The 27,947-nt window shown below is 47.0% G+C and overlaps 1 protein-coding gene across 1 annotated transcript in view; it reads right to left on the bottom strand.

Moving 5' to 3' along the window:
* Window positions 1-27,947, bottom strand: part of MYO18B (myosin XVIIIB) — a 287,077-nt gene that overhangs the window by 64,003 nt on the left and 195,127 nt on the right. Inside the window, exons 34-38 of the mRNA XM_025399134.1 lie at window positions 22,885-22,998; window positions 21,335-21,451; window positions 18,705-18,788; window positions 16,749-16,886; window positions 13,815-14,000 (exon numbers count right to left, since the gene is read on the bottom strand). Of these exons, the coding sequence (XP_025254919.1) occupies window positions 13,815-14,000; window positions 16,749-16,886; window positions 18,705-18,788; window positions 21,335-21,451; window positions 22,885-22,998 (639 nt within the window). The remainder of the gene's footprint in view (window positions 1-13,814; window positions 14,001-16,748; window positions 16,887-18,704; window positions 18,789-21,334; window positions 21,452-22,884; window positions 22,999-27,947) is intronic.

A 27,947-nucleotide genomic window follows, 5' to 3' on the forward strand; every position in this document is an offset into this window, starting at 1 on the left:
ATGTTTTAATAAAACTTTATTCATAAAAATCAGGAGAGCAGCCAGATCTGACCATAGGTTATTAAGCTGTATTTTGTGGTGCTGTCTCAGGGGCCAGGATGGAAGAGTAGGTGAGCCCTAATGGGAAGCTCTGCTTTTATTTACCACAAATCTGTATCAGCTATGGATTTAAAATAAGATTTGGCTACTTAAAAGAAGAAAAAAGCATGGTAATCTCTGGATAACTCCTTGCTACCTCCCAGGCGAGATAAGCAAGGGATATCTCTCTGCCCTTTGAAACCCTGTCTCCAAGAGATAAGGTGACACATCTGGAATCCAGTTGTGGGGTAGGTATAGAATCAATCTAGAACGGGATGGAGAAGGGGAGGTCTATGGGAATGTCGTTGTCCATGGAGGTAGTAATTTCCCCAACCCCACAGTTGCATCAGAGAGATGGAATTTCTACCAGTCTGAGGTTGGAGAAGACAGTTGGAATGAAGAGGCCTGGGCACTTTCAGGTTTGAGATTGTGTGACTCTGTGCATCGCTCTTGGGGTGTAGGAATGTGCTTGTTTCAGGGGAGGCTGCCACCGTGACTATCAGCCCTTAGAGACACACTCAAAGCTTGCAACTCTATGACCAGTCAGCTCCGGGCTTGCCCAGGGGTCTCAGCAGAAAGAACTCTAAAAGTCATCTGGTCCATTTTACAGAGAGAGAGGGTGAGTCCAGCAAGGGAAGAGACATGCCCAAGGCCATAGAGTCAGTTAGAGGCAGAAGTCTGGCTCGGACCCAGACTTCCTGGCTTCAAGGCAAGCTCCTCCTACTGTGTGAGCCACCCCCTTGAGGAAACAGAAACAGAATTTAGGCTGTCCACGTCTGGCCTCCATTTCCTTTCTTTGATCCAACCTACTTATGGGATGTCCCAGCCCCAGGAGTAACAGAAAATATACAAAAAGGAAGAGGAAAAAGTCAAGCAGGAGGCAGGAACACAAGCGGAGAAGATAAAACCTAGAAGGGGCCTGTGGCAAGGCAGAGAGATCTCTGCAAGAGTCAAGGCCCACCAATGTGGCCTCCGCCGTGGGCATCCAAAGGCTTTGGCTTTTTGGAAACCATTTCTCCTCCTTCTGGCGCTAACATTTCAATTTTCTTTGGGGGAATCTATTCTTCCTCTACTCTCCATCCACATGGCTAGGGTGGAGCTGACTCTACTCCTGGATTCAGGGCTGGGCATGTACCCCACAACTGTTCAATCCAGCCTGTACCCTTCAAGTACCAGTGCTGGGTTTAGGTGTGGGCATATAACCCAAACCAGACCAATCAGAATCAATGAGATTCTACTTTTTGGCCTTTGTTTGAGTTGTTGGGTGGAAGGGGCCCTCTTCTTGTTGAGGTTGATAGCCTTGTTTGTCAGCCTAACTCTGTTGTCACTAGGAAGGGAAAGCCTGTCTGAGAATGGCAGCCAACTCCAAGGAGATGCGGAGGGAAGGATTCAGTCGGTGGTGTGCTGGTAAATGTTCAAAACTGACGGTGGGGATGAGTGGAAATCCTTGATCTGTAACATCTGCCAATTTCCATAGTGTAAATAATCCCACAATGGCCAATGTCAGGCTACCAATGTGATGTCATGGAGCACGGAATTGGGAAGAGATGGACACAGTCAGCTCTGGCAAACAGTTACAGGTTGACCCCAGCACACCAAATTCAGCCTGTTGGCATCATTTGAGTCCCTGAAGTTCACTGAGTCTGAAGCCAGAGGTCATGACACTTTTTCATTACATGAGTCAATAATTTATTTCCTTTTGCTTAAGCCAATTTAATTTTGTTTCTGTCCTTACAACTAAAAGAGCCATAATCTAGACAAGTTATATTCATCTTTCCCCACTAAATACACTTTCAATTCCGAACCAGCCAATTCTCCCAAAAAAACCATTTTGCTTCCCAACTGCTTGGTCGATACTCATATTCTGAGATCCCCTCTCCATTTCTTATTAAGCTCTGCCAAAAAAGAACAGTCAAAAGAGAATTACCCTTCAAACTGAATTATACTTTGGAAATGGATCAAAAACATGGAAGTGTCTGACTTTGGGGCCCCCCTGGATTTCCTTGGGACCACTATCTTTTAAAGACGTCAAATCATAACAATGATCAAGCTTTTTACCAAGGAGACTAACGTTCCTAAGCCTCCCTGGCATACAATTAAGTGAAACATAATCTCATCTCAACAATATAAATCGGATATATTTGAATAATTTAATATACTCCTGCCATATTCAATCAATACCTCCCCCCTTCCTTTTTTAAGTAATTAACTTTGCGGAGTTAAGTTACTCTAATTTCCAGCAAGTCTGAAGTGACAAAAGTTCAACTGATAAAATCTCAAGGGGCAAGATTAGTATCTGCTCCTCTGTTTGCCATCTTGAGCCTCAGAGCATTATTTGTAATTGGTATTAGCAACTTTAAATTCTGATTAATTGCTGGAGAGCCTGTTTTCAATGCAGAAACAAAGCCACAAGTCGGGGAGTAATAGACCGAATTATTCCTAGGTAGGCTTTTGGTAATAGATTTTGTTATCAGGATAACTCATCTCAGAGCCAGACGCAAAGAAACTCATTTCATTAGATGGTAACACCTCTTGAATTGAGACAAGCACATTCACCATGTGAGATAAAGACAGCTTGGGAGAATTCACTTTCAGAAACGTGTCTGAGGCTGGCAGCACCTAAATGCCTATTAGGACTAAGTTTCCTTTGTACAGAAACCTTTGTAGGGAAACAAACAGGAGACCACAGTGCCTAGAAGGTGGGGGAGTGACAGAAATACACGCGGTTTCCCCTGTCAGCTCTCTGAGCATGCGGGAGGCCATTAGGAGTAGGCATTAAAAGGAAATCTGTGAACACGGAGTTTATAAGCGTGTTGGGTCATTTTGAATCCCACGGAGATAACAGGGCAGTAATTAGGAGGGCTACCTCCCTGTCAGGAGAGCCATAAAACGTGTTATTTACACCCAGCTCATGGCCCCAAATGCCCTCCATATGGAATGCCTTTTTAAATACTTCAGTTCCCAGCCAGAATAATTCATCTTTACGCTTTCAAGTTCATAGCCATTTGCAGGGAGAAAACACCAAGGGCTTTCTGAAATGAACCCCTTCACTGTGGGTTTGGTGAATACCATGGAGTAAGTAGATGGAGGGGGACTTTTGAAAACATGGTTCGGGAGTGGAAAAAAAATTAAAGCAAATGAAAACAAAGAAACAAAACAAAACAAAACAAAAAACAGAACCTGACTTTGGGCTTCCTAAGGCCCCTACCTGCTATGTTCAGATTCTCAGAAGGCAGGAGAAAATGAAGAGGAAGAGAGAAGCAGCTGTGCTTTTGGGGATAGTTATGTGACAGGCAGATCTAGAAGCATGGCATAAATTACTTGTTTTAGTCTTTTCCAGGAGACGTGACTGCACCTATTTCATACATGAGTTAAAAGAGTATGCTCAGAAGGACAGATTTCTAATGGTGAAGTAATCTTGCTTAAAAAGACAGTCAGTAAGCGATGAGACTTGATTAAGAGCCTTCTGACTCTAAATTTTCACTCCTTCCACTCCACCAACCGCCTTCTAACAGGGTATGGGGACAACATCCCGAGGAGACTCCAGGTCATGGGTGTGTGGGAAGTGGCTCATATTGGCTGGCAAGAGCTGATAGCTAAATTTTAGGGAATTTTGCAAGCCACTTGTCAAACACAGCTATTATTAAAGATTAAATGATATAAGCTTACGACTAAATACATAGTATGAAAAACAAAGGTAATACATACTCAAAACACATCGCTTTCTAATTATTTTGCTAACGTTTTGCTCTGACGATGCTTTTGAAGGTATTTGTGCTTATTGTACCTGTATGGTGGAAATGATATACAATGATGCACTACTGTGCATGGCTTCCCAACTCTGCCTTCGGTGACATCATGTAGTCAGGTTGAAATCAGCCCTGGAGGGAGAATTTACACCACAGAAATTGGCAAACACTACAAGCCAGGAATCCACTTGCCCTGGAAAGGCAGTTGTTAAACATTTACCAACACAACACCACCCCAATCTTTCTTCCTGGTGGTCTGGTAAAGTCCTCTTAGATCCAAATTCACCTCCTAATCACCTCCTCATCATCAATGGGCTTTTTCCTTCGAGGGAAACTGACCAATACAGAGGGGAACAAGGCTGTCACAAATTGACCAATACTGAGGGGGACAAGCCATCCTCGAATCTGCTCTACGCCTCACATTCTTTACACTTTTCCCCTTGAAGGTGGAAGATATACCCCAAAGTAACACCAAATAAATAATGCATGAACCATATATAATTGATGCTAGATTTAACAGAAGTAGAGCCATAAGTGGTTGTCTATTAACTATTTATGACTTTGCCCAGGCGGCTGACAAGCCAGGCTCAGTGAGGAGATCACACCCATGGTCCCATGTTTTATTTAAACGTGATTAAAAGTACACAGTCTGCAGCAAGGCCTTCAATTCCACTCAGAATTAGATTCTGCTGTGAAGTCACCGCTGGGTCTCAGGAAGGTTGGGATTGGATTTTGCTGGAACCGCTACCAGTTTTTTTCCTACAAGGGTAGGGAGTCTAATTTCTGCCTCTTTCCATTCTTGACTTTCTCCTTTCCTGACGTTCCCCCTTCTCCAGCTGCCCTGTGACCTTGGGCACAGCACCTCCCTGAGCCTCAGTTTAATCATCTATAAAATGGGGAGTTATCATAGGTGTTAACTAAAGGGTTATGGTGAGGATTAGCTCAGACAGGTTGCTCTTAACAGGTGGTGATTTTGCCCCTTAGAGGACATTTGGCAATGTCTGGAGACATTTTTTATTATGATAAATGGGGCAGAAATGTTATTTGCCTCTAGTAGGTAGAGGGCAGGGATGCTGCTGAATATCTTACCACACACAGGACAGTCTTCACAACATACAATTATCTGATCCTAGATGTCAATAATGCCAAGGTTGAGAAAGTCTAGATTACAGAATCAAAAGCAGTATTAACATATATTATTAATTTTTAAAAATTATACTTGAGCACGTAAACACTATGTATCTAAAATTCACCGAGTCAGTCAGACCTACATTCAAATTCTGACTCTGCCATTTACTAGGAATGTGACTTTGGAGAACCTGCTTCATCTGTCTGGATTTTAGTTTGTTTCATAATAAAATAAGGACAATTACCTCCAATGGTGAGGCTCAAAATAGAGGATTCGGATGTCAGGGCTATCTAGCTGTAACATCTGTCACCCTATTGATCACCAAGGTTGATCTGGCTGATCTAGCTGGCTGGGCAGGTGTCCCCTTCCCCGCTCACCACTCTATGTACATCCTTCCCAAAGCCACACACTTAAAGAGGATGACCATCTCTGACAGAGGAGGACCAGTCTTCGGTCAAGGGTATGCCTCCAAACCTCCAAACAAGTTCTCAAAACAGAGGATTCATGTAAAGTACTTAGCCCAGTACCCACCACACAGTATATGATAAACAAATATTAGATCTTATTAACATCACTGCCATCCACCATCACGGGCATTGCATGGCTGTGGAAGTTGGGCTGGGAGAATATGATAAAGCTTGAGTGGAAGGAGAAAATCAGAAACTCAAAGGAAGAAAGAAAATAAAGTACCATCTATTAGGTGCTTATTATGGGCTGTCATTTGACACTTTTATATACATTATCTCATTTAATCCCCATACCTACACAATAAAATAGGCCATATTATGCTTATTTCACAGATGAGGAAACTGAGTTGCTTCAATGTTAACTTGGCTGTCTGAGGTATCATACTCCAAGCCCAATGCTCTTTCCAACCACTCTATAGTGGGTTAAACAGTGTGCCCCTCAAAATCCATATCCACCTAAAAACTCAGAATGTGACCTTATTGGGATATAGGGTCTTTGCAGAAGTAATGAGTTAAGCTGAGGTCATACTAGATTAGGGTGGGCCCTGAATTCAATGACTAGTGTCCTTACAAGAAGAGGAGAGATACACACAGAGACAGAAAGAGAAGAGGGGAAGGCCATATAAAGACAGGGGCAGAGATAAGTGTGATGCAGCCCAAAGGCCAAGGCATGCCTGGAGCCACCAAGGGAAGGAAGGATTCTCCCCTAGAGCCTTCAGAGGAGTATGTCCCTGCCAACATCTTCATTTCAGACATCTAGCCTCCAGAACTATGAGACAATAAATTCCTGTTGTCTTAAGATATCCAGGTTTTGATAATTTGCTATGGTAGCCTAGAAATTTAACACACACCCTCCCCCCAACATGGGTCAAAACAATTGTGTGTGTGTGTGTGTGTGTGTGTGTGAGAGAGAGAGAGAGAGAGAGAGATGAGAGAGAGATGAGAGAGAGAGAGAGAAACAGCAAGCCTAAACCTAGACAAGTGGGTGCTAAGGAAGAATAAGGAAGAACAAGGAAAGCAAAAGAAAACAGATTGAAGAGGGAGGAGGAAGAGATTTTGCAACTGGCATGCAGTAGGGGAGCTGCAAGGAGAAAGAAGGAAGAGGAGAAAAAAGGGGTGAAGAGTCTGTGTGTATATCCCTGTATCTCATTTCTCTCTGACTCTGGCAGCCTGGACATTGCCTGACACACAGCAGGCATTCACTAGACATTTGCTGAATGCAAGTGAGAGAAGTAACGATAAACAGGACTAGATTGCTGCTCCCCCAAAGCTGCCAGCCAGTATTTGCTTTATCATTCAAGAAACTCCAAACAAGTTTCAGATGAATGATGCATCCTCCATACAATCTCCCCCAGGGCTCCTGTTGTATGAAACCATTTCTTCCTTTGCCCACACATCCCATCTTGTGTCAGAGTTATTGAGGGATACGTGCATCTCCTTCTCTAGATCTTGAGCAATTCAAGGGCACAGTCCCTAGTCCATCCATGTTTGCATCTCCCACAACATCAGGCACAGGGCTAGGTACCTAGTAAGATACAAACAAAAGTTGGTTGATCTAAAATTTTCCATTTCTAAGATGTACTTTTCTGAGTCATTTGTTAAGATGTAAAACTTCAAAATGCTGAGAAAATTATTCAGCAAGCAATTACTGAGCATCTACCCTATACCTGACTCTGATAGGGAGGTTGCAGCCTGAGTCAAATAAAATCTTCTCTCAGGGTCTCTCTCTTTCTAGGAAGACAAGAACACTGGCATTTACAGTAACTGAGTGACACATGCATTGATGGGGTGGGCACAGAGGGTATGGGAACACAAAGGAGGTGCTTAATCTGATATTTGAGTTTTTAAGGTTGCACAGGCAGGCAGCAGGATGCATGAGGAAAAGGTGGTGAATCAAGGAGTAACACGGCATTGGGGTCTTGTCTTAGTTCAATTGTGTTGCTATAAAGGAATACCTGAGGCTGAGTAATTTATAAAGAAAAGAGGTTTATTTGGCTCACAGTTCTGCAGGCTGCGCAAGAAGTGTGACACCAGCATCTGCTTCTAGTGAGGGCCTCAGCTGCTTCCACTCATGACAGAAAGGGAAGGGGAGCTGATGTGTGCAGAGATCACATGGCAAGAGCAGAAGCGAGACAGAGAGGAGGAAGTGGCAGGCTGTTTCCAACGGCCATTTCTCAGGGGAACTCCGGTGGGAATTAACACAGTGAGAACTCACTTGTTACCATGAGGAGGCACCAAGCCATTCATGAGAGATCTGCCCCCATGACCCAAACACCTCATATGAGGCCCCACCTCCAACACTGATGATCAAATTTCAACATGATGCTTGAGAGACAAACATTGAAACTATAGCAGTCCTCAACATCTGCCTTTATGCTTAAGTAGAACAGGTAAGAGGATGAGAGGCAGACAACCAAAGGTGGAAAAACCTAGAAAGGTTAGATTTCTTGTAGGTCATAGGAAGCAGTTTGAACTTTGTTCTGAAGGCAGTGGGGATCTGTGACCCATGGAAGGTCTTTTTTTTTTTCTTTCTTTTTTTTTTTTTTTTTTTTTTTTTTTTTTAGATAGAGACTAGCTCTGTCACCCAGGCTGGAGTGCAGGAGTGCAACCACAGTTCACGTAACCTTGAACTCGTGGGCTCAAGCAATCCTCCACTGCAGCCTCCTGAGTAGCTGGGACTACAGGTACATGCCAGCAGACCTAGCAAATTCTTCTTTGTTACTTCCTTCCTTCCTTAATTCCTTCCTTTCTCTTCTTTCCTTTTCCTTCCTTTCTTTCTTTCTGTCTCTCTCTTTCATAGAGATGGGGTCTTGCTATGTTGCCCAGGCTGGTCTTGAACTCCAGGTCTGAAATGATCCTCCCACTCATCCTCCCAAAGTGCTAGGATCAAAAGGCATGAGCCAACACATCCGGCCCCATAAAACATTTCTTAGCAGAGAAATAACACAGTAAGCTACGCTCCCTCTTGAAAGATCTCCTACAGGCAGGAGCAAGACTGAAGGGAAAGTGGGGAGACAAGTGAGAAGTCACCATAGAAGCCAGACCGGAGGGGATGATACTTAAATAAAGACAGAATAAGCAACAATGGGTCAGGAGGGGTGAATTTGAAAAACACCTCAATAGGGTAAAATCAATAGGTCTGACCATTAAGCTGTGTGAGCGAGAGGGAGACAGGCTGCTGCAACTTCTAGCTCAGGTCACCGGATGGATGCAGGAAAAGTAAGCAGAAGCACCATGCAAGTTTTTCAAGACCTGGGGAACTTGTGAAAAGGACACCTGGATCAGGGGAAAGTCAAAACCAGAGAATCAGGCCAAGGTGATGAAGGGTAAAACCCAACAGGTGCAGCCTCCGAAATAGGTGCACCTGGAAGGCCGAAGTCAGGCCTTCCCGTCAGCATCAGGACTTCTAGCTTCCTCAGGCACCCCTTGATTACCCAGTCCTGGGGCCAGGGTGGTTTCCCCTGGGCCCTGTAACTACTGAAAAACAACAGGATATACATCCGCAGACGAGTTGCTTCATCGCTCTAATGACAAAGGGACTGGAATGATTTAGAGCCAGAATATTATTTTCTCCATAATGGCTCCTGGAGTCTCCAGGAATAGTACATTTACTAAAATTAATGGCAAAACCTCATTTTTCTTTTTTCTGGGAAGCAAAGTTCCACCGGAGGGGTAATTGATCCTGATCTGGATGTGTCGGAGAGTCAGCTGGGGGTATAAATCATTCACATGCAACAACTCACAGTCCTTTAAACCAACACCAACAGTGACAAGTAGTACAGGCTGGGGACAGGCGGAAAGGAATGTGGACAGGAGATCCATCAACATCCTTCCCGCTGCTCACCAGGGCCCAGAGCACCGGATCCTTTTTTGGTCTCCACAGCAGAGCCATTTTTCAGCAAGGTTGGGTTGAAAGGGAAGCAGGTGACCTGGTGATAGCTTTAGCATTGGACACATGGGACACCAGTCCCAGCTCTGCCCTTCCTGACCCTGCGGCCCTGGACAACCTCACACCCCGGCCCCTCCATGTTCTCCACTTGCTGAGGTTGACATTAAGTGCTAAAGTAGACAACTTCTGCGAAGGGCTTGAACATAGAATGACTCAATAAACATTTGTTGATGGAATGAATAAATCAATGCTTGGACTGTGGAGTTAGGAAATTTATTCTATCCCTCCCAGGGAGGATTTGAATTCTAAAAACGAAGACAGACCAGGAGCGGTGACTCATGCTTATAATCCCAGCACTTTGGGAGGCGGGGGCTGGAGGATGGCTTGAGATCAGCAGTTCAAGACCGGCCTGGTCAAAGTAGTGAGACCCCATTTCTATTTTAAAAAATTGGAAAATTAGCCAGGCACAATGGTATGCACTTGTAGTCTCAGCTACTCTGGAGGCTGAGGCAGGAGGATCGCTTATGCCCAGGAGGAGGAGGCTGCAATGAGCTATGACTGTGCCACTGCACTCCATCCTGGGTGACTAAGACCCTGTCTCAATTTAAAAAAAGAAAAGAAAAGAAAGAAGGAGAAGGCAATACTTTGCCCAAAGAAATGGACTTGTGGTAGTGACAGTGGATATGGGAGAGAGATTTGGTGCCAACTGGCCTTCTAAAGTCCCTCAAATCACAGTGCATGCCCCCTTGTTTTGCCTGTGAAAGCTCTGAGCTCTCATGATGGAGGAAACTCCATATTTGTACGAAGTACACTAGCCATGGCCTTAGTTGTATTTTCTCATGCAGTTATGTATTTCCATGTATGAGCTCCTAGGGGGCAAAGGTGTGTGCTGTTCCTCACTGGGTATCCGGCATCCAGCACAGGGCTTGGCCCACAGTGAAAACTATGAATACACATTGCACGAAGGAAAGAAGCAAAGTTCTGGCTGCCTTGCAGGATTTTAGTATAGTTTAGAGAATGTACGGCACAAAGAAGCTGCCCCTTATCTTATAGAAACGGGATGAGGGAAGGCAAGTTGGTGGCGTGGACACGAACAGATGGGATGATCTGTCTTGAGAAGCCAGGGACAGTACCAGGATGCCACACCTATAGGAGGGGCCTCAGCAGCAAGACTCAAGTTTCAACGACAGCGAGGATTTAACTCTCCCACTGAGCCCTGGTTTGGGCACACTGAGAACTTCTGCACAGCAAGGACCTTATGATTCCTTGCCCTTCCTCATCAGTGCCTACCCCTGTGCCATCCTCATAGCTGGTGTTGAATAGGTATTTGTTGAATGAATAAATGAGCGATGCAAGAAAGTATAACTTCCTCTCTTCTCCCAGTGGAAATTTCCCAGAGCTCAAAGGCAAAGGAAATATTTGAGAGCAAATAGGTTGGTGAGTTTTGGGACATGCAGTATTTGGAAGAGGCTGCTGGCCTGACCTTATCCGTGGAGCTTTGTTCTTCCACAGGATCACTAAGGAAAGGACGGGATGTACTGGATAACTTCAGAATACCAACCAAGCAGAAATGTGCCTTCCTCTTGTGTAGGGGGTTGGAGGGTGGCCTTCCAAAAGACAATTCCACTTGGGACTTGTGAACGTGATCTCATTTAGAAAAAGGGTTTGCAGGCCAGGTGCGGTGGCTCATGCCTGTAATTCCAACACTTTGGGAGACCAAGGAGGGTGGATCACCTGAGGTCAGGAGTTCCAGACTAGCTCGGCCAACATGGTGAAACCCCGCCTCTACTAAAAATACCAAAATTAGCTGGGCGTGGTGGTGCGTGCCTGTAGTCTCAGCTACTTGGGATGCTGAGGCAGGAGAATCGCTTGAACCCGGGAGGCAGAGGTTACAGTGAGCTGAGATTGTGCCACTGCACTCCAGTCTGAGAGACAGAGCAAGACTCTGTCTCAAAAAAAAAAAAAAAAAAAAAAAGCAAAAGAGTTTGTAGATATGATTAAGGTAAGGATCTTAAGGATCTTAAGGTGAGATCAATGTGGATTTAGAGTGAGCCCTGAATCCAATTACAGTTGTCCTTATAAGAAAAAGGCAGAGGGATATTTGGGACATACATACACAGAAAAGACAGCCATGTGAAGAAAGCCATCACTGAGGCAGCCACAAACCAAGGAGCACCTGGAGCCATCAGAAACTGGAAGAGGCAAGGAAGGATGCTCTTCCAGAGTCTTCAGAGGGAGTGCAGCCCTGCTCACACCTTGATTTCAGATTTCAGGCCTCCAGAACAATGAGAAAATGAATTTCTGTTGTTTTAAGCTATGCAGCTTGTGATAATTTGCTATGGCAATCCTAGGAAATGAACACTCCTTTCAACCACACCCACCAAACTAAAGAGAAAAGTTCAGCTTTGATAAACTTATCCAGAATCTTGCCATCAGAAATTGGAGACAGACGCGGGTCTAATTTCAGCATGCACGCAAGCTCTTTAAGGTTTTGTGTTGTGTCCATTTTGATTCCTGTGTGGGAACTACGCTATAATCTTTTCAGTATTTCAGGGCCTTTTAAGATCTGAATATGGCCCCAGGAATGGGGACAGGGAGAGGAAAGAGAGAAAAGAGGGAAGGAGAGAAGACGAGAGAGAAAAAGAGATCAAGGGACAGAGAGGAAGAAAATCACTATTTGATCTGGCCAGAATGCCTGAGTGCCTGGCTAGTTAAAGAAGACATCAGAGGAGAAAGGCTGGGGATGTTCTCTCCTCCCAGCCAGAGCTTGCCAGGAGGGGCACTCAGCTGCATGAGAAACGGGGCTAGTTAATGAGGAAGTTATCCTGTCAATTGGAGGAAAGAGCTTTTCTCTTTCCCAGGGCCACAGGCGTGGAGGAACTGCCAGTCAGGAGGCCTGGACTTTGGGAACCTGTGTCTCTGTGCGGTGCCTTACCGCCCCCTCACAGAAAAGCCTGACGGGGATGACACCGGCTGTGAGACACAGTGGCCCAAGACATATTAATATATGTGCTGCAGGAAGAACAAGTTGGTGAGACCTCTCACAACACCAGAGTGGACAATGCAGGAAGGAGAAAACCAGTGTAATTGAGAGACCTCTGGGCCAAGCCTTGGCATATTGTGGGCTGTCTCTAGAAGGCTGGATGATGGTAGGCAATGGGGGTGCCAGATACCCCCCAAGGTCACAGAATCAGAAATCTGGAACCTTAGTGATATCTGGCCCCATGGAGAAAAGGTGGAACAGACACTCTTAGATGCTCTGTGACCTGTGCAGTTCTTCTTAGAACACACTGAATGATGGAGAAACCTTCCCATTAGGCAGGAAACAAATTTTAAAATGTTCCTTGGGGCCGGGTGCAGTGGTTCATACTTGTAATCCTAGCACTTTGGGAGGCCGAAGTGGGCAGATTGCCTGAGCTCAAGAGTTTGAGACCAGCCTGGACAACATAGTGAAACCCTGTCTACTACAATACAAAAAATTAGCTGGACATGGTGGCTCACGCCTGTAGTCCCAGCTACTCAGGAAGCTGAGCCATGAAAATCGCTTGAACCTGGGAGGTGGAGATTGCAGTGAGCTGAGATCACGCCACTGCACCCCAGCCTGGGCAACAGTGCAAGACTGTCTCCAGAAAAATAAAATAAAATAAAAATAAATGTTCCTTGGTCCATCCTGGAGGCAAAGTATGAGTTAGTGACTAAAAGTAGAGACTACATTGTTAGGCAGCCCTGGGTTCAAATTCTTACTCCTGTGTGACCCTGGGCAAGCAAACGTACCATTTGGAACCTCAGTTTGGCAAGTTGATATCTCCCTGCATCAGTTTCCCCACCTTTTTAATGGACATCAAGACAGCACCTACCTCACAGTTCTGAAATGAGGATTTAGATGAGAAATGCTTCCTTCAGAACCTGGTAGGGAGGAAATACTTCACACATGGTGGCTTGAATCATCATTTGTATCTTTTATTTTTGTTGTTGCTACTAACAGCCCAGAAACAGCTCTATGTTTACCAGATGTGGCCTTAGACTAGTCATCTCCCCTTTTGGAAGGCTCGGTTTGTCCTCATCTGTGAAATGGGCGCAATAATTCTGACTTCACAGGGCTGACATGAGGATTATAGGATATTATGGATGTTGAGACCCAGTGAAAGATAGGCCATTAATAAACACCGGTTCTTTCCTCTTTTGTACGAGGCCTTCCTGCCATTGGAGTGGAATGAATGGAGCAGGAAAAGAAAGTCTGGGATCTGATATGTAAATGAACTTGGGGGCCATCCGGCAGCAGTGAATGCCATTGGTCCACTTTGGGCCCACCCCCAGGGTTTGCAGCCAATGACAGTGTTGTCTCAGCCCACTCCCCTTCTGGTTTCTCCTGGCTTCCGGCACATCCCAGAGGCCCAGGACCCAAACCCATGAGTCTCCCGTTCAGAAGTCTTAAGAAAGGGGGCCTCTACCCCATTGCAAACCCTCAGTTGCTAAGAGCCCGCAATGGGGACAGGACTCACCAGCTCCATGCACCGCCGGCTGGCCTCCGCCTCCCGCTGCACCAGCTCTTCCATGTCGGCCTTCAGCTCCTCCAGCCGCCGCTGGTAGTACTGGCTGCTCTCCCGCTGCTGGGACTCCGACGTGGCCGCCTGTGAAAGCTCCTCCCCCATCTTGATCAGGCTGTCCCGAAGCCGGATCACCAGGACCTGGGAGGGGCAGAGACACATGCCCACCTTGAAGTTGGAGGCCAGGGGTATGAAACAAGGGAGCCTAAGGAAGAGAAATCCTTTGCCGAGTTTCCTGTGTTTTTATAATCAGGATAAGAATGCTGATGTCTGCTACAAAAATGAAGAATTAACAACATGCAAAAAATGACAGTCGGGCTCAGTGCTCACGCCTGTAATCCCAGCACTTTGGGAGGACAAGGCGGGTGGATTACCTGAGGTCAGGAATTAGAGACCAGCCTGGCCAACATGGCGAAACCCTTTCTCTACAAAAAATACAAAAATTAGCCGGGCGTGGTGGCGCATGCCTGTAATCCCTGCCACTTGGGAGGCTGAGGCATGAGAATTGCTTGAACTGGGGAGGTGGAAGTTGCAGCGAGCCAAGATCATGCCACTGCATTCCAGCCTGGGTGACAGAGAGAGACCCTGTCTCGAATAAATAAATAAATGAAATAACTGCTATTCTGAGAGGCAGTGTAGCGTATTTATGAGAACCCTTGCCCCCAAGACCCTCTGGGTTCAAATCCCACCTCTGCCTCTTGCTGGCTGTGTGACCTTGGGCAGGTTATTGAGCCCCTCTGAGAGACAGGGATGATGATAGTACCTGTGTCCCAGGGACGCTGTCGGAATCTAATTTCTTGGTATGCAGAACGCTTGGGTGCCTGGCACATAGGATGTGCCAGATAAGGGTTGGGGATTATTAATTTTTTTTTTTTTTTTTTTCCCCCAGCAGCTCCTATTTATCTCGAGGGACTGATGCAATGAAGAAAGAACTCTGCTGAGGTCAAAAATCTTTCCCCCACATGTGTTTTTTGTTTCCTGATTTATAAAATGAGGGTGTTTAGGTAATCTCTCATGACGCTCAGCCCTACTATTTTATGACATTTTTCCTTTCCTGGTGGCAGGGGGGATGGGGAATCCTTGAGGACACAATGAAACAATAGAGAGAAAAGTGCTTTGGCCATCACGAGTGCCACACAAAACAAACCCAAGGACTGTTCTGCAGAATTCATTAGTTGGCCAACAAGCCCAGAACCAATCGATCCTGATGGGCAAATACTCTAGTGTTGACATAAGACGGGGCCCACATGAATATTTCAAGCCCCTGCTAAGGACTCTGAGCCCTTTTTCTGCAGCCACAGGCAGTGGGGATAACAGCGTGCAGATCAGACACCAAATAATAACCTGAAAGAAACGCTTTCCTATTCAGTTCACCTCTCAAATGAAGTTCAGCAACAATTCCAAGAACAGCAGGAAGACTGGAAGGAGTTCTCAAACTGTGTCTTTGAGGTACCCTATCTCTACACCTCAAAGACCCAGGATTCTACTAAATTCAAATCATGGCGGCAGAGGGGAAAATTGAATTTGGAGATAGAATCTTTCCATTTGAAGTTTTCCGACGCTCATTTTCTTTTCTCCTCTGCTATCATTTCACTATGCTAGAACCAAGTTTTAAAATGGCATATGATATAGCCCAACTTTACATATTTAATCATTTAAAATATAGTAGATCAAAGTTTCATGGTGATTTGCAGAGACAGTCAGACCTTGAGGAATTTCTGGGAACCAGTGAGGGTCAAAGCAAAGAAGAATTTCTCTGTGTTCTTCATCCATAGCAGCCTTATTGGAGACCAAATGTCCCTAGGGAGATCAGGGGGAAATGTTTCAGAATGAGGAATGCAGCCTCACAACCGTCTAGACACACTGTCTTACTGTGGTGAAGCCAGCTGGCTGCGGAGAAATTGGAACCTGTAACCAGGAGGAAGTGAAGGTCAGGTGTCAATCTACCTTATCCCACGCACTGCCTGGCTTTATCTTGAGCAAGTCACTTGACCTCTCTGGGGTCATCTTCTCATCAGATAAGGCTTATCCTACCTGCCTCACAGGACTGTATCAAACATCAAGTGGAGTGACTGATGTGAAAGTATTTTGACAATGGTGATGTCTTCTGTAAATGTCCCACGTCATTGGCCTACAGAGCTGAAGAAGTAAACACCTGTGTTCCCAGCTCAAGGGTAATGTGAATGTAATCACTGAACCCCACCCCAGCCCATCCAAGCCTTACCTGTCCTTCAAGGTTCAGCATTAATGCCACCTCCTCCCAGAAGCCTTCCTGATTCCTGAGTCTTGAAAAGATCTCTCTCCTCTAAACATCACAGCACTCTCTCCATATTACAGATATTTATATACATATCTTACCCACATTGCTTACAAAGATATATGCTTCTGAAAGCAGATCTGTGTCATACATCTGTCTTCTGTGCACCCTAAAACGGGGCCTAGCACACACTGGGTGCAAAATAAATTTCTGTTCAAAATGAGTATTGGGCATGTAAGTGGTTGAGTAGGTGGATGGAGGTAGGAAGAACTGGATCAATGCATAAAAGAATGGGCAGACAGAGGGGTTGAGGGCTAAAGAAAAAATAATAGAGGAAGAGAAGAAAAAGTGAAGGGGAAAGGAAGAACAAATGCAAGGGAGGATGGATGAATGGAGCCATGATTGTGGAAGGAGAAGGAGAGACATACGTGAGGATGGATAGGTAAATGGGTAGGTGGCTTGAGGGATGATGGTATGATGGAAGGAGGGAGGGAGTTTAGGTGAGGAGTGGATGAGTAATGTATATCTAGATAAAGGCATGTGAGTAGAGAGATGAGTAGAAGGGTGGATGAAGTTTACACAAAAGCTCTCCCTGCTCTTGGCCCAAGTACTATTTATGTATCACTATGTACCTCAAATCTCTTAATCTGCACCTTCTGGAACTCCGTCTTGTTCTCCAGGTCACAGATGACCGCCTCCTGCCTGCTGACAATGGCTCGATCCACAGTGGACTGCTCCAGGTACTCGATGCGCATCTGAGCCACCTGCAGCTGTAGGTACAAGAGAGAAGTCTTTTGGACACCTGTTGTCCCTGATACCAGGACAGAGACACGTGCAGGACCCAGCCTGGGAGGGTGGGGGGAGCTCTTTATACCACCTCCTTCTCTGCTCAGGTGTGCTGCATGTTAAATGTCTGTACAAGCAAGAATTGCTGGGCCTCAATCTTGGGACCCTCATTGGACCCTCACACCAGACCCTGATACTGGGCCTCAGGTGCTGGGAGGTGATGCTTCTCATGTCTTCAGAATTGAAAACAAGACTTTTAATCAGTGCTTCCCTTCTCTCCTTCCCTGCTCTGATCAAGGAGCAAAGCTAGTCTGTGAGTAAGAAGCTACAGCATCAAAAAGATAGAGCAAGGGTGGGTTTGGGAGCCAGGTTTCTTCCTGGTGTGTGAGTCTGGGAAAGTCAGTTCCTTTCCTTGAGCCTCAGTTTCTTCATTTTTCTTGGGAGGATTAGAGGAGATTAGTGACTGGCACATACTAAGCAGCCAGCAAATGGCCACTGCTGTTATTCCATTTGTTGTGCGTGTTGGTACTCAGCCCCTATAGGAAATTGCTTGAGACCTGGTCACTCCAGCAGTCACATGCAAGGCTTCTAGAAGAGCTTTGAAACTTTCATGGATAATAGCAACCCTCTAGGTAATGACAGAAACCCAGAGATGTTTGGAGGGACCATGACTTCAAAGGAAGAATTCACAGAGGATCAAGATCCTGTCTTGCACAGACCATCTCTTTGTTCTTGGAGCCACTTCTCAGAGGGAGAAAATTCTGCACTGCATGGCTGAGTCTCAGTGCATGGAGCATGCCTGGATCCAGCACAAGAACAGGCAAGAGTAAATAAGTGTGAGACTGCGTGCGTGTGTCTGTCTCTCTAGGGAGCGGTCTCAATGTGCCTGGCACACAACTGGAATTGAGTGAGTATCTGAATGAATTGATGAGTAAAAGAATGAAGGAAACAGTTTCCAGGAGCCAAAGTGTAAGTCAGTGTCCAGGGAAAATCCCTCTCTTCCTCCCTGTGATGGTTAATACTGAGTGTCAACTTCATTCCGTTGAAGGATACAAAGTATTGATCCTGGGTGTGTCTGTGAGGCTGTTGCCGAAAGAGATTAACATCTGAGTCAGTGGGGTGGAGAAGGCAGATCCACCCTTAATCTGGTGGGCACCATCTAATCAGCTTCTAGTGAATATAAAGCAGGCAGAAAAATGTGAAACAGGAGATGGGCCTTAGCCTCCTAGCCTACATCTTTCTCCCGTGCTGGATGCTTCCTGCCTTCAAACATCGGACTCCAAATTCTTCAGTTATGGGACTCGGACGGGCTCTCCTTGCTCCTCAGCTTGCAGACGGCCTATTGTGGAACCTTGTGATCGTGTAAATTAATACTTAATATACTCCCCAGCCAGGCCCAGTGGCTCACACCTATAATCCCAGCACTTTGGGAGACTGAGGAGGGCAGATCACCTGAGGTCAGGAGTTAGAAACCAGCCTGACCAACATGGCAGAACCCCATCTCTACTAAAAATACAAAAATTAGCCAGGCGTGGTGGCGGGCACCTGTAATCCCAGCAACTCGGGAGGCTGAGGCGGGAGAATTGCTTGAACCTGGCAGGCAGAGGTTGCAGTGAGCCGGGATCACGCCACTTCACTCTAGCCTGGGCGACAGAGTGAGACTCTGTCTCAAAAGTAAACAAACAAACAATAAACTCATATATACACACACACACACACACATACACACATACATCCTATTCGTTCTGTCCCTCTAAGAAAACCCTGACTAATACAACTATAGGATGGCTCTGAGCACATACTTGTTCTTGAAGCTTGTGCTTCTCCTTCTTGGCTTCCTCCAGCTGCAGCTGCAGTTCTTGGATCTGCCCAATGTCAGCAGCAGACTGGTGAGACAAAAAAAAATGTATATATATCACCCTGAGACCACAAGCCTTGCTGGGAAACCACCCCTGAAAATCCCTACTTTCCCCACCCACAGATGTCTACATCTCTCAGAGCTTCTATGATAATAGCTGTCTCCCAAAAATTACCTCTCACATCCTCCTCACCATCTTTCATTTCAATGTTCGCTGAGTCACTCCAATTATATAAGCCTCTGGATTTGGTCAACTGTCCAGCATTTTATTATACACGCCTGAGAATCCAGACAGAAGTGGGCTGGCCATGGCACTAGGACCAGATTCCAAGGGATGAGAGCTACTCGGCGGGTCAGGTAACTGAGGTTCTAGACCTGGACCCTGGTCTTAGCAATCTACAGATCTGCCCTCAATCTCTGCATCCACAAAATGGACCCATAGCCTCCGCTGGGCTTTTCTGTATTGGGTTTGTTCAGAGACTAAATGAAGCAGTGGAGAGTAAAGGTTTTTTAAATAGAGCCAACTGCTGAGCTTCATTACCTCTGAAGAGAGGAATTCTAGAGGGTAGAAGCACCTCTTTACTTTCTATTTCTTGTGTCTTTATTATTTAAATTATTTATTATGGGCATAGGTATAGAGTGCCTTCGTAACTTAACAGATACACCTCTCTTTGGGGCAAAAATATGGGTGATTCGCAAGTGTAGACAGTGGCATAGACTATTTTGTGGTTGTTACCATGTGGATGATATCACCAATTATTTTGCTATTATGATTCTTTGTCCAGCAGAAACCCCTTCAGATCCCACCTCTGTCAGATGCATTTAGAGCGCAGCAGGTATTTCCCCCTGGATCTCCTCTGGAAGGGGTATTGCAAGGAAGACATTGCTCTTGGAGGGAGCTGTTCTTCCCCTTATGCAGTCATTATGTGGAGATCCACTGGGGATTCCACATCACATCCCTCAGCTTCGCCCCAAAGCTTCTGTTCCACCCATGCTGCCCTCATGTCTCCTGATCATCTCCCAAGAGCGTCCATCCACTCCTCCTCATCTTAACTCCATCTACCAGGCTGGAGGTGTCCTTCCCCTGGACACGTTCAGCTTTCATTTATTCAACGGTGATTCACTGAGCACCTCCAGGCCAGACGCTCTGCTTGGCTCTGAATACAGCACTGGACAAGGCAGAGGAGGGTCCTGCCTTTATGGAGCTGACAGTCTGGGGCGGCATGCTGGCTGGTCCTCTCCAACTGCTCTTGCCCCTGAAAAGCTTGCCAATTGATTCCCTTCAACCATAAAATAAAACCCAACCTCATAACAGCCTCTAAGACCCTGATCTGATTCTCTTCTTTCACTGAGCCTGTCTTGTGCCACATTGTCCTCACTGGCCTCCTTTCAGTCTCTCCAATGCACTATCACAGGCCCTTTGTATGTTCTATTTCCTCTGCTTGGAAGGCACCCCCAATCCCCAGTGTCCCACTCCAATCTAAGCAACTCCTGCTCTTTGTTCAGATCTCCATCCAAATGACACCTGCTCTGGGAAGCCTTTCCTGACTCCCAACCTAGGTCACGATTTGCAGAATTGTGTTCATTTTCTTTCTGGACTCTTGGTTCAGTTTGCAAGTCTCCCCTCTGCTCTGGGTGACCATATGATAAGGTCTTCCCAGTCCACTAAACTGTGAGGTACATGAAGGTGGGAATGGGATGTGCTTTTGATCACCACAATATACTTAGCATTTTTCACAGTGCCTAACACATGGCAAGGATTCAGTAAATATTGAATAAATAGATATAAAGATAGGAATAAAGAAAGAAAGCAAGAGGGGGAAAGAAGAAAGAAAAAAGAGAAAGGGAAGGAAGGAAGGAAGGAAGGAGGAAGGAAGGGAGGGAGGGAGGGAGGGAAAGGAGAGAATGAAGGGAAGGGAGGGAAGGGAGGGAAGGGAGGGAAGGAAGGAAGGAAAAAGAAAAGCAAGAAAAGAAAGGAAAGGAAAGAAAAGAAAGAGAGAGAGAAAAGAAAAGAAAATGGTGGTTGGATAGGTGAATAAATGGGTACGTGGGTGGTAGGATGGATGAATGGATAAATGAATGGAAAGATGGATGGATGAATGGATAGATGGATAAATGGCTGGATGGACAGACGGATGGGTGGTTGGGTGGATGGGTGAATGATTGGATGGGTGGATGATTGGATGGATGGATGGATGGATGGATGGATGGATGGATGGATGGATGATGGACAGATGGATAGGGGAGTGGGTGAATGAGTAGATGGATGGAAAGTGAATGGGTGAATTGATGAGTAGATTAATGGTCGATGGGTGGGTGGATGGGCAGATAGAGGCATGGATAAATCCAAATCTTTCTTGGTGGACATGTCCTCCAGAGATGCACACACCATCTAAAGGTGACATTGTCCTCCATTAGGACCACAGGAAATGTACAATTCCTATCTATCTCTGTGCACTTATCCTTCCAAGATGTTAAGATGAGGGAGCAGTCCAATCATATCACCTTCTCAACATTCCCCATTCACCCCACCCCAAGTCCCTGAGCTTCTTCCACCAAGGTCCCATTCACTACCTGAGCAATGAGGTCCTTGTGCTTCTGCATCAGCTCATTCAGGTCATCCTGGTCCTCATCAATGCGCTTCAGGAGGTCCGTCTTCTCAAACTGCAGCCTGTACAGCTGCTCATCCACCTGGGAGAGGCAGGTCAGTGGTCAAGGCAAGGTGGGAGGGTGAGGGATGGGCAGCAGGGTCCAGAGGAAGAGTAAAGAGGGGCTTGCCTATGGGTGTGTGAGGTGAGTGACCATCGATCTTTAAGAGTGGCTGTGGTTACCAATGCATGTGGTAGGTTTAACAGCTTGGTGGTATTTGCGTGTGTGTGTTTGTGTATGTGTATACTAGGTATTGCATGTGACTATGAATTCAGGGTGTATGTATGTATGCATTTATGTCTGTGCAGTCCCACTTGGGAACCTATGTGTGCACATTTTAAATAGGCATAGTACACATATGAAAATGCAAACCCGGGCACTCTCCCTGAGAACAGGGACTTTGTTCTGTTCACAGATATAACCACAGCAGCCAGCACCAGGCCTGTCATATAACAGGTGCTCAATAAATATGTATTAGATGGATGAATAAACTTGGAGGCATAGGTTACCTATAAGGAGGGCATTTATTTTGTATGTGTGCCTGGTGATCGCATATGAATATGTACATTCATTCCTGTGTATACACATGTGCACATGTGCGTGTATGTGTGTGTATGAATGCTTGTAGGCAAGTTCCAACAAAATAAGGGACAAAAAGGCCCACAGAGATCTTGAGATAAGCATTTGCCTATAAAACTCTATACCTAAACTTTAGGGTTTTATACATTGAGTATAAATCTAAGCCAACCCCGTACACCCAGACAAGGGACTTGGAAACCTACATCCAATTTTCACCAAAATAATAAATCGACAATATATGTCCATGTGTCCCCATTCAGGGGTGAGCACGGGTAGTTCTATAATAAATGGCTGAAATCTTCGCCTGGTAATGAGCCTAAGTGGGCCAAGAGATGCCCTTGTCTCCACTTACTAGAGGGGACATGCAGTAGCCCCACAATTAGGACCAAGTTCCAGCTCATGATGGTGAGCACACAGTAGGACCACAGCAGATATCTGAGAACCACTTAGAGTGGCGAGCAGGGTGGGTACACAGTATACACCTGTGTTCCCACACTGGGTACTGAGCAAATAGCAAGCTCACATCAGATGCACATTCACAGCACTGAGCACCCATTCTGTCCAAACAGACTTTCTTGCTTATCATGGCAGATGGGAGCACACAGTTGAGCCTCATCAATGCCTCATATCTTTATAATGCTCAGCTTACAGTAGGATGCCTGCACATTCAGAACGCTGAGCACCTAGTAGGTCTACAATAAGTCCCCCTGTCCCTGTCACAGAGCTGAGCACACAAGAGGCCTACAATGGATGTCTGTGCCTCCAAGGTGCTACCCGGTAGGTTTACAACAAATGTCCTTGTACTTCCTATAGTGCTGAGCGCACACTAGGCCCACACTGGCTCCCAGAGGCCTGTGGTGGCCCAGGTCCCTGCAGCTGCAGGAAGGGACAGGTACCAGGCTCTTGTTCCGCGTCATATTCTCCAACTCGCTGTGCATGCTCTCCAGGTCCGCTGTGAGCACCTTCTGGGTCTTCAAGGCCTCCTCACACTTGGCTTCACTCTGCTCCAGCTGGACCAGGCAAGAGATGGAGAAGAGAAGAAAAGAACATGAGAAGGTAAGAGATGAGGCGAAGGGAGGTGAGGAGGGGAAGGGAAGTGAGAGGTGAGGGGGGAGGGGAGGGAGAAGGGGAGGGGGAGGGGAGGGCAAGGGAAAGCAGAGGGGAGGGGAGGCGTGGGGAGGGGAGGAGAGATGAGGGGAGAGGAGAGGCCTCCTCATGAGGCTGCCTCCTTGAATGTCCTTCCCCTCTAGCTCAGCCCAGCCCCTGCCAGGCAGGGGATTAATTTACAGGCGACCCTCATGTCTTCACAACTATTCATCAACCCACACCTGGGGGAAAGCAAATAAATTTGCATTTGAAGCAGCCAGGCTCTGAGCCCACTCACAACGTCACCCCTGGTGCATCGCCAGGAGCTATTCCTCAGTCCCATTCAGCAAATCCTTGCTGATGCCCACTCAGTGCCAGGCACTGGACATGCAGGGAACAATCAAGCCGGCCCCTGCCCTCTCAGTGGGAGACAGGCAAGAACCGCTAATGACAACCTCTTTGTGCAGTAGAGGGAAGCGGGGGACACCAGCACAGTGGAAACGCAGGATGGGAATCAAGGGAGGCTTCCTGTAGGAGGTGGTTTGAAGGCCTATGGGAACCAGCCAAGTGGGAGTTTCTTAACCAGGGTTCAGGGTTAAAAGTGGGTCCACAGACCCCCTTTAAAATGGTATGCAAAATATTCTGCATGTGAGCATTTAGCATTTTCCTGGGTTCACAGCTTTCACTAGAAGGCTGACAGCCACCGACTTAAATAAAGCTCTCTCTCACACTTTTCTTTCTCACTTTTCCTCCCACCTGCACACAGTAGGCCTCCTATCCTAGCAAAGTGGAGTCATCAAGATTCATCCAATTACTTATGTACATGGCCCCAGGTGACTGACATGCCCCACTGGAGAAAGCCATATTCATGAACATACCCTAAATCCATTCTGCAACTGGCAGCTGCCTCTTCTGAACTCAAACTCAGCCTTTTTTTTTTTTTTTTGAGACAGAGTCTTGCTCTGTCGCCCAGGCTGGAGTTCAGTGGCGCGATCTCGGCTCACTGCAAGCTCCGCCTCCCGGGTTCCAGTGATTCTCCTGCCTTAGCCTCTGGAGTAGCTGGGACTACAGACGCCCGCCACGATGCATGGCTCATTTTTGTGTTTTTTAGTAGAGACAGGGTTTCACCATATTGGCCAGGCTGGTCTTGAACTCCTGACTTTGTGATCTGCCTGCCTTGGCCTCCCAAAGTGCTGGGATTACAGGTGTGAGTCACCACACCTGGCCTAACTCAGCTCATTTATCATGTTCAGCTCACAGCAGGATGCCTGCACATTCAGAGTGCTGAACATTTAGGAGGTCTACAATAAGTCCCGTCGGCCCTCTTATCCCCCTTTTCTGTATCTCTGAACAGAAAACACTCTTAGAAATCACCTAAGGTCAGCCGGGCGCAGTGGCTCAAGCCTGTAATCCCAGCACTTTGGGAGGCCGAGACGGGCGGATCACGAGGTCAGGAGATCGAGACCATCCTGGCTAACACGGTGAAACCCCATCTCTACTAAAAATTACAAAAAAACTAGCCGGGCGAGGTGGCGGGTGCCTGTAGTCCCAGCTACTCGGGAGGCTGAGCCAGGAGAATGGCATGAACCCGGGAGGCGGAGCTTGCAGTGAGCTGAGATCCGGCCACTGCACTCCAGCCTGGGTGACAGAGCAAGACTCCGTCTCAAAAAAAAAAAAAAAAAAAAAAAAAAGAAATCACCTAAGGTCAACATTTGGGGCTCAGAGAGGGATGGTCCACAACTCACAAAACCCCCTTTTCTAGCCCCTGGAACAATGTATTCCTGCAGTTGGGCCCAGCAAAAGAGGGCTGGGGGTCCATTTCACTCGGCAAATGGGAGGGATTGAGACACACTGAGAAAATGGATGTAGAGCAAGGGAAGGTAATTGGCCTTGTTAGAGCATAATGGACAGAGGAAGTGAGATGTCAGGCCTGGTCTTATTTTCCAGCAGGTGACTCAAGTGCCTCTGCCATGGCTAGGAGGTGGGTGATAGGGCTCCCCTGAAGGCAGGCAGGGCAAAGCCAGCCCCTCTTTTAAGCAGAAGTCAGAGGACTCATGAAGGAGAAGCATTTAAGCTAAGACCTAAAAGATGCAAAGGAAGGGCCGGTCGCAGTGGCTCATGCCTGTAATCCCAGCACTGTGGGAGGTCGAGACGGCGGATCACCTGAGGTCAGGAGTTCAAGACCAGCCTGACCAACATGGTGAAACCCCATCTCTATTAAAAATACAAAAAAATGAACCGGGTATGGTGGTACATGCCTGTAATCCCAGCTACTTGGGAGGCTGAGGCAGGAGAATTGTTTGAACCCAGGAGGCGGAGGTTGCAGTGAGCCGAGATCGCACCATTGCATTCCAGCCTGGGTAACAAGACTGAAACTCTGTCTCAAAAAAAAAACCAAAAAACAAAAAAAACAAGATGCAAAGCAGATGGCCATGTGCAGAGTGCACTGGGCAGCAGCAATAGCAAGTGCAAAGGCCCTGAGGCAGAGACAGGAACTAACGGTGGTGCTGAGGAACAGAAAGCTCACTAGTGCGGCCAGGCAGCTGTACAGAGAAGGAGAGGAGGGGGAGATGCTGAAGATGTGCACAGGGGTCACATCACTGAGGCTTGTGAGCTGGGCTGCAAAGCTTAGATTTTATTTCAGTCTGCCAGGAAGCCATGGATGGTTTCTAAGGAGGTAGGTGGCCTAATCTCCCTCTGGCTGCTGTGGGGAGGGTGGGACCAGATTGGAAATAGGATAGACACTGAGACGGCCGCCATGGTCCTGCAGGAAGGAGGCAGTGGAGGTGCTCCAGCTGGGGCGGAAGGGGTGGAAGTGGAGAGAAATGGAAGAATCGGCACAGCGCAGTGTGCAAAGAACAAAAGGTCTGGGCGGCGGGAGCAGATGGGCCATCAAGGGAGATGATGTCAGATAACTAATGGTGGAAGAGGAGGCCTCACGCAGGGCCCCTCTGCCAGGCCAAGGAGCTGGGCTGGGAGCCAGGAGGCAAGAGAGAGTCATTGTAAATAAAGCAACAGGGCAAAGCAGAACACGATGCCACAGTTCCCATCTGCCCAGCCCCTACTTCAGCAGAGGGTTTCAGCAGCATGATCCCGCCGGTCCTCAGAGCCCCCGGAGAAAGCAGGCTCTATTTTTATCCCCATTTTATAGATGGCATAATGGTGCATGATCCAGAAATGCTCTTTCCTTTCCCTTCTTTCCTTGGAGCAAGCAGAGACAGGGATGACTTATCCCCAGACAGAGATGAACACAGACAGCAGTCAATGGAGACAGCTGCTGGCCTTCTTAGCTCATACTGGGCTGGAGATAGGATTATCTCGGCCTTGATGGTTTTGGCATTAGCCGCCCCACCTGCCACTGTTGCTTGGGGACCATGTTCACGGCACTGTGCTTTCTCTGCCTTGCTTCATGAAATCCCCACAGCACCTCTAGGAGAAAGGTGCCACCATTAGGACCTTTTGATAAAGGCGGACTCTGAGACACACAGAGGGGAAGTGACTTGTTCACCATCACAGAGCTGGTCTGTGGACAGCCTGCTTGCTCCAACACCAGAGGCCAAGCTCTTAACCACTGAGCTTCACCGCCCCTCATAGAAAGCCACTCACTGGAAGGTCTGACCACACAGATAGAATGGATCCAAATAGAGAGAGAGCTCTGTTGCAGAGAAAACAGCTCAATGGTTTCGTGCTGTAACAGAAACCTCTTAGGCAGCAGCATCAGGAGAGCCTGGACTAGGTTGGGAGTCTGTAAAATGACAGAACACAGAGTTTGAGCAAATGTGGTGGAAATATGCATCATTCCTGGAACCTGCCAGGGATGAACACATTCATTCCGAAGGACAGAGGAAGGAAACCAACGTTACCAACACTCAGGGCCAGATTGCATTGTATGTGTGGTTCAGAGCTAGGGCACTGAAGCCAGACCCGAGGGAGTCTGCTTCTCCCAGCAACACCATCTTCCTATGCCTCAGTTTCCTTCTCTGTAAAATGGGAATGGTTCCATCATGGAATGCCTGCAGGATACATGGATGAAAACATGCAAAGTGCTTACACAGCGTCTGGCAGTAAGAAAACATTACAAAACGGTAACGATGGTCACTGTGGGCTCCTTTCAGAAGCGGGAATTTTAAACTCCATTTTAGAAAGAAAATGAAGCAGAAGCCAAACGAAGGGGCCAAGTTTACACAGTCAGGATAAGCACGGCCTTGGCACTGACCATCTTAAGGAGGAATTTTGGCCTTCCTGTCCCACTGGGATGGGTAGAGGGAGGTCAGTAACCCAGAGGCACACAAGTCAAGCAGGTCTAGATTTTAATAGGATCTGGATGGGCCAGACCAGGAATCTCCCAGCCCAACACCTCCACGGGGCAGGTCCTGGGCCGCTGCTGACAAGGTGTCTTCATGCTGAGCTTTAAAAGTTTCAATTTATTACATTTTAGGGAGCAGAAAGAAATACGGGGCCACCTCTGGCTGGTTTTCTATTATGGATGACCCAGCATAAGAAGAATTCACTGCACATTATTTTCATACGGAGGCTGTTTGACTGATGTTTTTATGAAGTCGGTGGCAAGTCATGTTAGGACGGAGATCAGATCCTTCAGTGGTACGACACTGGCCAGGCACGCCTTTGAAAATGCCTTCCCCTGAGGAGCTCTGGGCAGAGCCGTCAGAGAGCAGTGGGGAGTAAAGGTGGCTGGGCTGACAGGCGACGGGGAAGAATTATTGACGTTCACTCTCCAACCCTTGTGGCCAGTGTGACAATGAGGACCTGAGGTGACAGCTGACACTTCTCATCTTTCGACTCCGAGTAACCATCACGTCCCCATGGACCAGGCCTTTCAGTGGTGGAAAGGTTTAGGGTGAGATGAAGGCCC

Source organism: Theropithecus gelada, chromosome 10 (genome assembly GCF_003255815.1).
Source record: "Theropithecus gelada isolate Dixy chromosome 10, Tgel_1.0, whole genome shotgun sequence".
NCBI lineage: Eukaryota > Metazoa > Chordata > Mammalia > Primates > Cercopithecidae > Theropithecus > Theropithecus gelada.